The sequence below is a fragment of the Hippoglossus hippoglossus genome, chromosome 15 (assembly GCF_009819705.1).
Source record: "Hippoglossus hippoglossus isolate fHipHip1 chromosome 15, fHipHip1.pri, whole genome shotgun sequence".
NCBI classification, from domain to species: domain Eukaryota; kingdom Metazoa; phylum Chordata; class Actinopteri; order Pleuronectiformes; family Pleuronectidae; genus Hippoglossus; species Hippoglossus hippoglossus.
In genome coordinates this window covers 11,601,394-11,617,768 of record NC_047165.1, presented here as the reverse complement: position 1 = coordinate 11,617,768, position 16,375 = coordinate 11,601,394, and the positions used below count along the sequence as shown (strand labels likewise).

The following is a 16,375-nucleotide window of genomic DNA, read 5'->3' as shown; positions in this document are numbered from 1 at the left end:
CGCACATTTTCCACAGCACGGGAACGGCCGAGGCACCGGGGGGACTGGACGTATCCTTCTTCTTCTCTTCGTTTTGTTTCCCTCGAGTCTGTCCCCCAGCCCCCAGCCCCCAGTTCTCACCACTTTCAATGAGCTGCGTCATTAGCGGCGAGATTTAAAGATGGGTCAGACGGAGCACGACGAGGGGAAAGTGAGGAGGGGGGGAGAGGGTGGGCATGCATGTGTCTGTTACGCACTGGTGTCAGCAGGAAGACACATTGGAGTGAAGTATTTCCTTGCCTGTCAGAGGAAAAGCCCTCTCACAGGAGGGCTCAGACATCATAAATCCTGTGATTCTTTCCATGCCCTTCTCTCCCTCTCTTCATCTCTCTCCCTCCCTCTCTCTTTCCGAGCCCAAATTCTACAAGTCGTGTCGCAAACAATCTGATTCATAATTTCCCCTGAGTGGCTCTGTGAATTAGACCCTTGCAGAGCTTAGCAGGCCTCACTATTCATCAGCGTCCATGGTCACACAACTATATACCTGCAGTACCCTCCGAGCTTGTCGTTCACACACTGGCACAGCAGCTACACTGCACCGTCCACTGGTTTACTTCATTAAGCTCAAACAGCGACATTTAACTCTGCGATTGCCATGTTGAAGTCGTGTTTTACGGGGCCTTTATTATGAAACACCACAGACGCCCATGCACCAGGTTGGGCTCGTTCACACGCTCTCGCTCTCTATATATATTCTCCCATCAAAAGCAGCGCAGCCCCGATCATTAACATTCTTACATTGAAGGGCAGTTTTATCACTCCAAGCACACGAAGCAGACGCTCCCTTTGAAGCCGAGTTACAGTCGGCATCAGCACGTCATCATGCAGGATGTCTGCTCTTAATCTAACGAGGACGCCGTCGCTGCGTGAAGTAGCCGCTGTCACAAGCACCGCAGGACGAGCAGAAAGAGTCGAATCTGGTTGTTCGACAGCGAGAAAGCCACTGTACGTTTGTTAAGTGTCTGATAGACGGATCTACACCCTCGCTCCTGGAGCTGTTCACTCACTGCACACGTTCCTCAGATTCCTTGATGAAAGGGGGGAGAGCCCAAAGCATGACGCTGCGCAAACACACACACATTGTGCTGCTCACACATAAGATCATATATGACACTATGCTTTATATGAAGCGATACCACAGGTGCCAGATAGTGTTTATTTATACTGCACATGACTGCCCTCTTCTGGGGGACTCTAAAGTGTTTGGTTCAATTTTCAAGCATTCTTAAATCCAGATCACAAATTTTCACAGGTTAGAGGCAGGTTAGAGAATAGAGATCCATTGGTATTTTCTGATCTTACCTATGCAATCAATATCTAGTCCTATCTAGGCTTGGTGTGATGATGTGCCAAAAAGATTTTAGATTCATGAGAGGTAGAACAGAGTTCAACAAGCAGTCCAGTGGCTCCAAAAGGCCCTCAGGTCTTTGAGCTCCGACTTTTCACTGTTGCATGAATCGTCAGTGCACTCCGTTCTCTGCAGATCTGTGCACGTGCTCCACTCCCAACAGGAAATGTTTTGAATGTTAAAATGTTGGGTCTCCTCTCTGCCTAAAGGGGCTCAGAGCTGATTTGATGATTATCCATAAAAAACAACAGATTTTTATTACAATAACACGACACGGCTGTCGGCTACAGCGCTTTGGAGTTTTACGTTTTACACGGACCACAGATCCATTAAATGATGATGTAGGATTAGCAGCCTGGTAACAAGTTCATGTCATATACATCACACACATTTCAGGCGCTATGATATAGAGCTGGTCCTCTGCTTGTGAACCTAATACCCTTTGGTTCTTCCTCACCCCTCCTCATTTGACTTCCTCCCCTCTTAGGTGCTTGCATCCTCAGAGAGGGTCCCATGTGTTCGCTCATCTGTCCCTCGACACACATTCCCTAAACAAGCACTCTCCAAAACACTGCTGGTTGCCATGGCAGTGCTACTGGCCTGGGTAAATAGGAGAGAGGGAATAATGTCCTTAGAGGAAGGGAGTGTTGAATGTAGTTTGGGCAGTAGTGTGTGTGTGTGTGTGTGTCTTTGCCACTGCACTGCCCCCATGGGAGAGCTGCCTGGCAGAATCATTACGGTCTGTGCAAACACACACTGACATCTCAACTCCAGTCAGCCCTGCCACACACGAACAGGCACCCACACACATCTGCTGATGTACATAAACACACGCAAGTGTACACGCACATTTTGAGCTTGTGTCCACCACCGAATGTTCCGTCCGGCTGCGTCAGTGCTCTGCAGATGCTCACTACCGGCCGCTGTGTAGCTGAGCCACATGTGCTCGCTGCTCTAATTGCATGTTTCCTCGTGTTTGCTTACAGAATGACTACTTGTACTGTAGATCTGAAGTAAACCACATGTACTGTCTCGGACTCCTAATCTTGTTTAGTCTGTCACGCATGCAAACACACAGGTAGAACATGTTTAGTCTGCGTGGTTTAAATGCTGCATCACTTAGAATAAAAAGGAGCTTGAAGCGTACAGTTGCCCCAAAACAGGTTATGAGTAACAGTATCAGTAATGACCAATTACAGCTAACCCATGACACACATTAAGGCACGCATACCCATGAAATTAACAGAGTGCGTGTCTGGGGCATGTACACAAGCACATATATTGATACAAGGATGTTCAACCCGACATGTTTAACTCAACAGGCCAGGCAGTATGTTGGTTTTACATATGTAGTGATAAACAGTTCCATGCTAAAACTTTTAATGTAATTGCCAACACAATGCAAAAATGGAGGAAAGGAAAGAACTTTCAGGGTTTTCCTGAAGGACAAGAATTTGGTTTAAGCAGGTAGATTTCAAATGAACCATCTAAAAATGCAATAGATAGATTTTCAAAGAATCTGTCCTGATGGAGCCTGCAGTAAAGGCCCCTTTGGGGAATTACTGTATGTTCAAGATCCTGTGTAAGTTTTCTAAAGCAGCCAATTGAACTGCACCTTCAGAGAACCTATAGACAAACCTTAGCTGAAACTAAAAGGGTTGTTCTTTGCCGAACCGACATAAGGTTTTTGAAAGAATGAGTTGCTTCTTGCTGAACCTAAAGGTTCCTCTATGACCTCACAGCGAAGAAATGCTTCTGGTTCTAACTCAAACCTTTATTTTGAATGGTCTACTTGTGGGGGTCTCTCGTTAAATATAAAAATAAATATTCACACTTTCCAAAACTGTCTCGGCTCTCAAGATCTAAAAGAAAAACTGGTCTTCACAAAGTTAGACATTAAATATCACACACACACACAAACACACAAAGAGTACCACTGAAGCAGCTAAATTTCAATTAGACACTGATGAGAGACATGAATAGAGGAATGTAAGACTAAGCGAAAGTTTAGTCCACTGTGATTTCCATCTCTCAGTCTCAGACTAGGAGAACATACAGGGCCCAGCAGACTGAGGTTTCTCGACGTAAGTGTGTGCATATGTGAGTACAGAGTGTGTTTGTGTGGCGCACACATCACAAGAACATGCTACACATGCACTCACTGGCTTTGTTATTGCATATATAAACCAGTGATTAATGGAACCCTGGACTGCAGATGAAAATAAAAATGTCTCCAGTATTTTAGGGATTTAGATCATTGGTGATGCTGCAGCATAAAAGCAATCTGCCAAATGCTAAGGTTTCAGCCCAAACAATCTTTGATTCAATTAAGACTGCTTTTCAATTTAAGTCTCTTAATCTCCTCAATTTTCTTAAGTCCCTGTTCTCCTGCCAGCCATCTCTGAACTTCCATAGATATCATATGATGTAAAAACGTCAGCTTCATCAAAGTACAGGAATGATGATAAAGAGCACATTAAAGAGATTTACCACTTTTTGGGAGCAGCCTGTGGTTTTCTTTCCATGTAGGTCACACAACAGAAATGAAGTTAACTAGTTCCCTGGTTACCACTAAGTAGCTTAAAAACAATCCATAAAACACACCTCAGTGCACTTCAGACACATGACGCTCGGTTGGAGAGTGCACAACGGACCAATTCACATGCATGGCAGAACAACCCATTGCATCATCAAACAGCAATGACTGTGTAAATCATAGATATATTTATGACTGATATATGACCCTGTCCGGCCCTCACTGCTGGCCCAGTGGGTGCCCCTGGGCAGCCGAGTCTAGCTGGCCCTCCATTATGTACCTAATCATCCGGGGTTTTAAGACCACATCTGGAGCTAACCAAGACCTCCAGGCCTGAGGCGAGCCGGAGCGCAGCCCATCATGGTCAACACGTGCTGCGGCAGAGCAGCTGAAGCACCTGGGCTCCTGATACCGGAGCCTGAAGTCTGCAGGCACGGTACAGACTGATGTCTTCTTCTAACTGTTCTGGTCGGACTGCATTGTCCATCTGTAGCTAATAAATCAAACTAATATCAAACTAATCAAATATAAATATATTTCAACCCTTCCTGACTAGGAAAACATTTCGGAAAAAGTGTGTATGTGGTAAGTTCGTGCATTACAGCAATGCATTGTGTTGCAAGGTTCTTCGTGCGGGAAGTGTTTTTTATGATTATTCTGTATTACAAACCCTCAATGAACAACAGGAGCAAAGCTTTGTTAGTTTCAGCACCTCATAAAACTCCTCCACACCCAGTCCCTGCTGACCACATCTCTGTCTTGCAAAACATTTTGTTCCAAATACTTTTTTATTTCAAAATACCAAGTCATAAAGAATCACATTTTATTTAGAGGACAAGAAAAAAAACATAGCACTTAACTTATCAGTAAACCCCACAGGTAGTCACACACAGCACAATGTTTCTTGATTCAAATCCCTTCTTTATGTAATCACCTTTTACTGAGGGTGCTGCACAGTAGTGACACAGCGAGAGGGAACCTCAGGGCGGACAGACGGAGAAATGAGGCTTTCTGTGATGTTACATAAAACACTGAGAACAGCCTCATAGGTGCAGATGTGAAACAACAGGACACGTAGCAGCAGCCACAGAGCGCTCATGCGATGGCGTGGTCAGCAGTCTGCGGCGTGATTAATCTCCAGGTACGATTAAGCAAACAGCTCATTATCTGCTGCTCTGATGGACGCACAGCACAGTAGCTAGAAGGGGGGGATTTTCCTCGGGACACCTTAAATCCACACACACCTGAGAGACATAATTTAAGCAAAACACTCCGGATCATCTGACATTTTTCCCAGGATGCCCAGCAGCGTGTCCTCCCGAGGGACATTAATCACCGACAGCAGGCTCATTGAGCGACGGCCAAACACTGGAACACGGATCAGGCAGAACTAGCTTGGCACAACTGTCAATCACGTCTTGGCAACACAGCAGAACTGGAGGAGAAAACTGGAGGAAACGGTGGATATTGAATTAGCAGAATAACAGGCTTCATGCTCACACACAAATGGACACATAAACACACATCACGCAAAGTACACAAACAGTGAGGTTAGCGCGGCCCTCACAGGTAATTCTGTTTGATGGCTTTAACAAGCCACCGCTTCCATTTCTCCGAGACTGTTTAAACACTCACAGTGTAATATTAAATTTTCTGTCTGGTCAGGCCAAGTTAGCCATTTGGCCAACTTATAGGAACAAGGTAAGAAGTATGCAGCGCGGCTCCCAATGTGCACAGCAGGGTGGAAGCAGCTAGAAGTGATACTGTCACGTTTAGGAATTTTATGAGGAGTGATGGAAAAAGAAATATTGCGTGTTTATAATTAAAATAAATTCTACATTTTCCAGCATGGACCACGTTTGGATTTTAACGCAGCAGCTCTTTTAGCGCCTGCAATCCATTTGGTTTGCAGGTGCTTGTGTGTCTAACACATTTCTATGGATCCAGTTTCCTCCTTCTCCCTGAGCTCCGGAGGTCAGGGCAAGTTCAAATGTCATCCGACCGACTGTTATCAGCTTCTGCTTCTCGGCCTAAAGATATGACCCGGCCATCAACACAAGGGGAAAGAAACATATAAAATTATGTTACTTATGGCATAAGAGCAAGATTTTTAACTTTAAAACTGTAAAACAAAATAATTTGACTGTGTCGTGGAAAGCAATCAGCAGTGAAGTTGCAAAACCAGAAAAGAAGAAATATTTGTGTTGCTTTGCTTTGTTAATGGTCAATATTGACTGACCACGATTGTATTTTAATCAGTGAAAAAGACAAAAGGAAAGTAAATAAATTAAAAGTGAAATAAATTTCCTTAAGTTTGTTATATCTGATCTGAAAAAGCACCTGTAAGAAGCACAGAGATTCACTTCATTCAAAATCAATGTTTCCTATCCAACCAACACAAACTGGGTGCACATTGAACTCCTGTAATGTCATTTAAAAGTTCAACTCACGGTTTTGACTTCTCAGAAAAGAGCACATATTTCCCTTTCGTTCCTTTCGTCTAAACGTGTCCAACTTATTTTTGCTTTTTTTCCTAAACAATTAATTCAATCTACTGCAGATGTGAACGGAAACATCCCGGTGATGTAGCTGTGATGCACTTTTGATACTTTGAGAAGTCTGGCTGTGATGCTCAGTCGAATTTGGCAACAAAGAGAGAAAAAGAAAATGAACCATTACTCTGCAGAGGTGGAGGGAAAATCATTTATGAACATGCATTGTTTTCACTCTATTAAACACTGCAGCTGTATTCGTCAGTTTGCTATTATTACTGTATAAGTACAGTGAATGGGTGAGTGTTTCCTTCCACTGTAATGTTTTGATTTAAATTATTTACCCATTTACACACACACACACACACACACACACACACACACACACACACACACACACACACACACACACACACACACACACACACACACACACACACACACACACACACACACACACACACACACACACACACACACACACACACGGCTCCTGGGAGCCCTGCTGTTGGCCCCAGGTAGACCCTTGACCACTACTGTAATCTCATCATCTCCTGGATGCCAGAGAGGAAATTTTTAGTTCAGGGCTAAAAACACACACACTCACACAAATATGCACACACAGACACACACACACACACACACACTTCAACTGCACAGAGACCCTTTAGCACACAGCCCCTGTAAATGTTTTTTGTTCGGTTCCAACCACAAGACCCTGAGTTGAGTCCCGTTAGCTGGAAAGCCGAGTGCCTTTTGTTTAGAAGAAAGAGAATAATAGCTCGTTGGAAAGGGTTACCCTGCTTTACTTTCATGCCGGTGGTTGTTACGGATTTCTGCGGATTTAGAATAAAGCCATTTGAGGATCATGTCATTGTTCAGAGCGGCATGGATACACGGGGAATGGAAATTCACAGAGCTTAGGTGGAGCTTGCAGTTCAACTTGTTTGGAAATGATGACGGAGAGATTAACGTGTAAAGTCAAAGTCAACCGTAGGTATGCCAGTGTACATATTGCACCATGTACATACTGTACAGTATAAATATGTGTTCACATGCATGCACGTGCATCCCTATAATCTGATTCCTGTGGGAAAGGGGGAAATGCATGGCCTCGGCACGGTGTCCATGCTTGAATGTACCAAAAGACATCTCGATTGGATGCACTGGGGAAAAGGAAGAATTTGGGAGTGATTCGTCGAGTGGAAGTCTGGGATAGGATGAGACAGAAACTGGGATTTAAGGGACTAGGAGAACTCCACATCCCAGTCGGAGCTAGAGCGGCTCAAACATGAGTCACACAGACTGTTGGCCAGGCAGTAAAGCACAAGGCTGAGAACATTAGTGACCCACTGCCAAAGCATGCTCATCATCCACCATGGAGAAAAACACACGGCGCTTTGCAGACAGAATGTAAATGCATGTATGTAGTGTAGTGTGTGTGTGTGTGTGTGTGTGCACGCGCCAAGCACGCACACAGCAGATGAATAGCAAGTCAACACAAGTATTTAATTCCAGGGAGACATCTGTAATGAGGACTGAGTCATTTGGATCTAATTATGGGCAACCAAGTGGAAGAGATGGAGTAAATCAACTCAAAGTGATTTCAGTAAAGAAAACGCCATCCAGTGTGCAGACTCAATTTGCCATAAATTTAATTAATGTAGGTTTAAATGGAAGCACTCAGCTAATTGTCTGTCATAAAACATTGCCGAGGTTTCAACTTCACTCTCGCTCCGTCTCTTTCTTGTGCTCGCTCGCTTCACTCTCCTGTTATCTCAGGCCGCGTGTATGTAGTGTAACAACAGGGCTCTGGCGCCATCATGTGTTTCATCAGGCATACTGCATAGAGAAGAGAGAGTCTAAAAATTTAGGATGCTGTGGAAAAGCTTAAAAGCATGTTAATTACTACTGAGTGTATTTTGATATTCCATGTATTGCTACACTGAAACATTCTAAACAACAAGTGTCGATCCACTGTGACAACGGTCTTGAGTTGGTTTCGTCCTGCGCCATCTTGGTTTTCTGAAATCAGAAGTAACCATCTTTGGAGGAGGAGCCAGACTGACAGCTTGAGGACACTTCACGCCCACCTACACCTGCGGCTAGCACCCATTGGACTGTAGTAGCTGTCAATCACATGGTATCCATGCCCCAGTGCAAACTATGATTCATTGTCTGTTTTACTCTGCATCATTTACAAAATGAACATTATGCTGTAGATCAAGAAGACTTGAAACTATACAGATTGAGCTCATACAGATTTGAATGGAAACTGACTTCTTTTTGCAGCCAGTGGAGTCACCCTCTGCTGGTAATTTGTGAGACTACAGGTTTCAGGCAATTCTGCATTGGCTTCACTTTCTGGACCCGGAGTCAACGTCCATTTTTATATACATTCTTAGGCAGGATGTTGGGATTATCCTGATGATAATTAGGTTAATTAAAGAGCATTAGTATGTGCAAGACTTCTTCTATGCGACATATGAACATGTGTTTCTGTGCCACTCAAAGCTAAAGCTGTTTGCAACCTGGGGCAGTCTGTTGCTGTAGTAACCAACATTAAACTCATTCACAATCATGAACAAATCAGTCTTTTTTTAAAGTCTTTTGTTCCATAATTTCACCTGAATGAAGGAAGAGTCACATGTACCACATGCTATAGAAATGTATAACCTGAAACAAGGGGTTGCAAGTACTGTGAGGGAAGCACAACCTAATGAAGTCTGGCAGACTGATTGAAACTGCACTGTGTTCTTTTGTCCTCTAGAGGGCCACAGCTACAAACTGAAGAGCAGAGGGTTAAAAACCCAGGACAGTGTCTGCAGCACAGCAGGAGAAATCAAAAATGCTTTGAGGTCAACAGAAAGCATCAAATTGGTTTTACACTAAAGACAAAGGTAAATCATTTCAGTGGATGACTTATGCATTCTATTTTCTCAATTAACAGAAAATTATTCAGAAAAAACTATACATGTTATACTAACTGTTACTGTGACATTGTCAATGTTGCCATGGAATTTGCAGTTTGAATGCTAATGAAGTTTTGGTGTTAAATTAAATAAGCACAGCTCTCGGAATAATTAGTTTCTCACCCTGCAACCACATTACAGAATCTCATGCATATTCCAGGCCTGCAGGTGTTGTTTGTGTAAAAATACAGCTCCAGACATCTGATGACAAGTATCATGTTTGTACAGTGGGGATGACACAGATCTGTCTGCCACCTCGCTGTAAATCACTTTCACAGCCCCCCCCCCCCCAGATTGAGGGCACGCAAAGTCACCGTCGTCACTGGTTTCTTGGTTTGAGAAAATGGAAAACTAATGATTTGAGAGTTTAATAAATGTAATATTGGCAGGTTTTGCTTAAATGAATCGACAAGGCTTTTGTAATTAAATGAAGCTTAGGGAGAGCTGCTCATGTATAAACATGGTTCATAGTTTCTGCTTATGTAAGGCATGAGGCACGTTTATTTCTATGGTTGCAAGAAAAATAAGAGGTTTGAGTTGCTCTAAAAAAAATGTGGAGGATAAGAGGAGACGTTAATCACTGTTGTGACGTGTAGATATCAGCTTCGCTTCTGTCCTCGCTCTCTCTTCATCGTCTGGTGTTCAGGGTGGTGGCAAGATCACATTAATTTTGATTTACCTCGTTCTGTACGCTGGCAGTGTCAGCTGTCCTCTATATATGGCTGTTTGTAAGTGAGCTGAGCTCTACGCGGAAGAGTTGCTGATGCTCCTGAAATCAAATCTCTGTCAGGATTACCCCTCACCTGTTACCAGTCAACACTTTATTGGCCAGAACACAGACCTGTATTTGTCTACATCCTTGCGGTGCGAAAACACCAGCACACCTCACACTCGGGGACATACCTCTGCGTGTCCGAGGAGTCGTCGTCAGGCTATTTCTGCATCTCTGACCTGTGCAGGAGAAACAAAAGACAGTGTTGTAAATACTTTGGAGACCACAAATCTTGAAGCTGGCATCGTTTCTTTCTTCTTTTCTTCCCCCCCCCCCCCCCAACCATAATGGACACCTCACACTGGCCCTGCTCAGGCTCTCCACCAACAGGCAGCGCCAGCAGGCTGCCCCGTGGACCGTGGAGCAGCTTTAAGCAGACGACGGCCAGTGTCCCGTCAGCCAAAAACCCAACAGATGCACCGCACTGAAGCCGACATCACTAAAAAATAAATTCAGGGGACGGACATTTGAAATGTTCTGCTTCGCACATAAACACGTACACATTCAGATCTAAATATAAACACGCCTTCAGCTCGGGAGTTTTATTTGCCATATGCTTGTATTTTACGCTGTGAATTAGAAATATTACAATATTCTTTATGTTTTTTCAATAATTCAATGGGTCCTTGAGATTTCTTTCTCATCAGCATGTCAGAGTCTGAAACATGTACATGACTTTGAAACAGTGAAACTATTAATTGAGACCAGAAATTTGTTTAAATCCAGATCCACATCACAGCATAGAACAAATTAATTTATAAAAATCTTGAACTGATTCACATCCGATTGAATGAAATGTCATTGCTGTGCCGTACACGATTCACAATTTAATGTTTCAATATCAGTTAATGCAGTAAATATGTCACTATCAAAGCTCCAAATCAAATTTATACATTTCCTCTTTGAATCTCTACCTGAGACAAGCAGACTCAAGACTATATAACATCAATGTCATGCAGTGAAGGTGTTTTTACACAACAGTTTGCTGTGTAAAACCTTAAAAAAGTATAAACAGATGTTTATTTTGGTGCAGTTCTGTTCCCAGTTGAGCCTCTCTGTGCACTGCTCCCTGCTCGGTGTCTTTTCTGCAGCCCCGTCATGCAGCCCTCTAATAGTGGATTAGTCTGGGCTTGTAAATGTTGTAAAGCTCTGAGAATGAACATCGATCTCTCAGTTTAATGAAAAATAACCTGCGACAGACCCCAGCGCCATCTCTCCCTCCGCCTCTATCAAACGAAGTAACACACGCACTTTCCTTTGTTTATACCAAAGCACCTGACAGCCACAAGGACTAAAAATGACCCTGTCGTGTAGCCGCGTCAGCCGACATCAACATTAAAGATGATGTATTTTACTTGGGAAATTAGCCAGAGGCAAAAGTGTACGCTGTGTTCGGAGGGGCGACTTCACTCTCTGGGCAAAGGGAAAGATAAAAGTCACACACACACACACACACACACACACACACACACACACACACACACACACACACACACACACACACACACACACACACACACACACACACACACACACACCTCTTTCTCCAGACCAGTGCTGGCACTATACATCCTCAGGCCTGCCTTGGCTGGTGGTTTGATAAATTGGCCCTTTCATCTCGTCGATGTGCATTGTGTCAGTCGGTTCATGTGTATTTGGATCTGCGAGTGCGTCCGTCCGTGCGTGCGTGCGTGCGTGCGTGCGTGCGTGCGTGCGTGCGTGCGTGCGTGCGTGCGTGCGCGAGTGCGTGTGTGCGTCTGCCTGGGTACATTGTCTGAGCTGTGAAGTGTTTGGCTTCCTCAATGAGGGCTGCTGTCACAGCCTCTGAAAGCATATAATAGGCGCACATTCTCCGGGAATGAATACACATCCATACACTAGCGAGAAAATGTGGCATTTCAAAAAGACTTGGGATAATCAAACTAAAATTATGAAAAGGGGCATAGCAATGTCATTCCTTTCAGCTAAGCTCTAAATTTGGTGCATATGATTGCTTTGGGGAGTGTTTGCAGTACACAGTGAATTAATGCCATTTCTGATAGATCAAGGGTGGTCATTGTTGGCTGTGCAAAGCATTCTGGCGCCGCGTGTGGGGTTTGTGCGAGTTGGACCGGGATTCACGGCTGTGTAATGTTGTCTTGCTTTGATTGGGATTCAAAAGCAACTGTTTGTTTTACTCAAGCTCCTTAGAAACACTCTTCCTGAAATGTGGGTTCATTTGCAGCGATTTGGCTTCGCTGAGATAATGATTTGCAGAACCTGACAGTTTTAACACGAGTGTGTCCTGCAGGTCTGTGCTGAGACGCAGACCTACAGTGATTTACTGCAATCACCATCATACTGTAGCTTGACTGACAACCAGACTGGATCTGGCTTTCAGGTCCTCAGTGTAACATCAGTATGCATGACATCAAAGTAAGCCACAGGAAACATGAACCACTGTGGAGATATTTACTCCGGTTGGGTACGATAGTGGATATTTTTATCATATTGTTGGGTCTATAAAGAGCTGGACAACAGTGAAAAATATTCCCTGAGCGCAGTGTGATGTCTGCTAGTTGCTGCTTTTCCCAAACAGACAGTCGAAAGCTCAAGGGCATTCATTCAGCACACAGTACTGAAAAAACAAACTACTTCTTATATTTGACAATATGGAACCAGCAAATGCATCACATTTTTGCTTGATAGAAAAAACAAATCAAGTGTTAAATTATTAAAATAAATAATAAAGCTCCAGTCAGTCGACCAGTTGTTTCAGCACTTTAAAAAAGCCATAGAGCTTAGCTGTGCTGTTCCTGACAGAAATGTTAGAGGGAAACAGCACAGGAGAATTAACACATCTAAATCTGAGGTAAATCCCTGGCAAGCTCTTCAGGAAACGTCCCTGTCCCCAGTCAAATGCATGCTGGGAAAATTTGCAATACCTTCACGACACCATTCATAAGAATCAGGGCTGAGAGGCTGATGATCCTAACTAACTAAATCTTACAACCCTTAAACCGTAGAATAAAACTCACCCCGTTTTCACAAGTTGCATTAGATCCGGGTTGGAAGCAATGTCACCAAAGAATAGTTTTCTCTTCCTGGTCAGTTTCATTAGCAGGATTACGCAAGAACTACTCAACAAATTTTGAAACTTTGAGGACGGGTGACTGGATGACCCAAAGAAGAAGTCATTCAATTTAGGTGCAAATCCGAATCAATTCTTTTTCCATTTCTTCAAGGTTGTGAGATCAAGATCTTAATTGATTTCTCAGAGAATAACTGGTGATTGGTCCGCTTGGTAGCGTCGCATTTCCGTCAGACTGGCCGCCATTTTTTTAATTGATTTGAAGGAACGAACAAGGACAACGTCTTTCTTTTCTTCATTGCAGTTCTTTAAGAAAAAGTAATTGCTCTTCAGCTTAAAGTGTAAAACTATTCAACTTAACCTGTTTAAAAAAGACTGGAGCAGAGAATGTCTAAAACAAGTTAAATCCTGTGTGCAATCTCAACAGGACTTGGTCCTTATTGAGCATCACAGACATGTAGGTCCCCACGTTACCAACATACAGCTATCATGACAAACCCCTGTCAAGGAGATTGGGCACAAACACTCAGTCCAGCTTCTACTGCCTAGTGGGGACACTGCCATTAATATCACAGGGATGACTCGAGAGCGAAATTGGGCGCGTGTCTCTGTTCATTTTTTATGTAAGCTGATCTTCGTGTGGGAGCTGTGTGTGTGTCTGCGTGTGTGTGTGTGTGTGTGTGTGTGTGTGTGTGTGTGTGTGTGTGTGTGTGTGTGTGTGTGTGGAAACCTACTCACTCCACCAGTGCTCCCACTCACTGCAAAGCGAGCAGTCAGTGCGCCGCCTGAGCGCAGAGAGTCAGTCCTTCATTCATCCATCCATCCCGCTGAAGGCTGCTGCTCATCACTCTCCTTCTCCCCTCCTCCCTCCGCACCTTCCCTGGGATCGCTTACTTTTTTCTTCACCCTGTGTTTCGGAGTGAGTGCGTGCGTGCGTGCTGCCGGTGGATGATATCAACAGAGCTCCGCTTCGCCTTCACCTCCGCGGCGCTCCGGAGCGCAGAGGACGCGCATCACGACGGAGTGCTTTTCTGGTTTTTAAAGGGGGGGGTGGGGGTTTATATGAAGGGAAATATAAAACAAATCAAACAAGACACAAAGAGAATATCTGCACCGGATTGGCGACGTGAACACGGGACGAGATCCACGCGCAAGTTTTGACGGATTTGAACGGCTCAGGTGCGCTGGAGGATCAGAGACAGCCAGTTGGCGGATGATTGTCGGTTTCGTGGAGAGGTGTCACTGCCTCTGCGCAAGGTGAGTGATGGATTCAGTGACGAGCGAGCTGAACACTGGACAGGACGCTTTGTTCAACAGATGAAGAAATGCCCGGTTTGACGTCTCCTGCTTTTAAAGCGCAGCGCTGAAAGTTTTTGCATCTTAAATCTCCCATTATTCCCGTGGAGTTCCTGCGGGGACAGTGAGAGTCAGTGGAGTTTGCAGCAGCAGCCTCTGCAAACTTTGAGGATTTTAAATGAAAATCTGTAGATAACTGAGGAAAGGAGTTCATCTGTTTTTTCTAATGCACATCATCTACTGCTGTTATGGCGGAAATAACCTATCCACCTTCAAGGTCTTAAGATTGGTGTTGCATGTATGTGGCGAGCATGAGGTGGTGGATGATTCAGAGCTTAGTTCGGCACTGCACAGGTTTCAAGTTCAAAATAGAAGCAGTTTTTTTTTTTTTTTTTACTACAAAATGTCTGGGAATAGTCCAGAGTCTAAACTGAGAAGTCTCCAAAAAAACTGATGTATTCAGTTTACAGCCAGAAAAGCAGCTTTCTGGAAAAGTGACACAGCAGAGTTGTCAAAGTTTCAGATTTAATCGTCCATTCATTCCTTTTCTGGTGACCAACTATTCAGACAATTTACTAATTATTCAAAATGTAGAAAAAGAAGCAATTAGATGCAGGCACTTTGCTCTCAATTTTCTGTCCAAACTTTTCCATTTTTGCTAATCCACCTTCAATAATGGATTTCTGTGAAATAGGAAAACGATACACGCGTCAAATATACTATGGATTACCTCTGTTATTCTACATCACGTTTCACTGCCTCCCATCCATCTCAGTCAGATCCCTCTCGTTCCAAGTATTACTTATTCTCCAAAGTGTGTGAGAATACTGAGCATGTCCAGTTTACAGAGACAAAAGCAGCTTGTATTATAATGGGGAAGGTGACACCGGAAGGTTGTCCTGCTCGATCCCTTGCTCGTCATCAATTACTCAGATCATTTATTGGTCATTCCGGAACTTGTGTGCTTCGGGGATTTAGAAAAAGACAGATTCAGATGCAGGGTCTTTCCTTTACAATCCCAAACTTTTCAGTCTTGCAAATCCAAGCTCTGCCCCATCTTCAATAATGGCTTTCTGTCAAATAGGAAAACGATACGCACGTCAGATATACTATGGATTAGCTCTGATACTTGCTGCATTGCGTTTCACTGGCTCACATCCATCTCATGCAGAGCCCTTTCATTGCAAGTATTTGTCACTTTGGGAAGAATGTCCAGTCAGTGTCGTACTGGGCGCCTGTGGCAGGATGATACCAGCTTATGGCCTTTTCACAGCCCTTGCCTGTGTCTCTCTCTCTCTCTCTCACTCACTCACACACTCACACACACACAGGTTAGTGCAGCAACCCTCATTAGGTCCATTTATTGACGACAGCCTAAATTAACCTCACTCCTATCCAGAACCTCAGAAAGGTTGTTTTGCCTCATTAGGATCATGCTTTGGTCCCCAGGACAACTACTGGTGTTTATAGGAAAAGCACACACAGTACATGCTATCCCCAAATATCCCTCAATCACACACACTGTAATGAAGTTTCATGAAGGAATTATTCATGTCGTCACATGTCTCCATCATTTCAATCCTCAGAAAAGGACATTTTTATTAACTTCAGCCTTTAGTCGATACTCTGCCTTTTTATTCCCACTGAGCACCACTGGGTCTATTTTTCCACCCGCAGCCCGAACCATGTACGGTGAGCCGAGGCTTCATGCTCTGTGTACATCTATTGATCAGAAGTTAGAGCGAGAGATCTTCAGTCCTGGGCTCTGATCGATTCTGACTCCTACTGTACTTCAGGTCACTGCAGCAGACAGAGCGGCAGGGTGTCTCAGAGCGAGGCAGAGAAAAGAA

The 16,375-nt window shown here is 44.0% G+C and overlaps 2 protein-coding genes across 2 annotated transcripts in view; one reads left to right on the top strand and one right to left on the bottom strand.

Moving 5' to 3' along the window:
- Positions 1-16,375, bottom strand: part of golga7bb (golgin A7 family, member Bb) — a 172,580-nt gene that overhangs the window by 75,931 nt on the left and 80,274 nt on the right. Inside the window, exon 2 of the mRNA XM_034608361.1 lies at positions 10,229-10,338. Within this exon, the coding sequence (XP_034464252.1) occupies positions 10,229-10,288 (60 nt within the window). The 5' untranslated portion in view covers positions 10,289-10,338. The remainder of the gene's footprint in view (positions 1-10,228; positions 10,339-16,375) is intronic.
- zgc:171482 (zinc finger protein) overlaps positions 13,933-16,375 on the top strand; it is a 52,143-nt gene continuing 49,700 nt past the window's right edge. The window contains exon 1 of the mRNA XM_034608360.1: positions 13,933-14,486. The gene's annotated coding sequence lies outside the window, so the exon portion shown is untranslated. The remainder of the gene's footprint in view (positions 14,487-16,375) is intronic.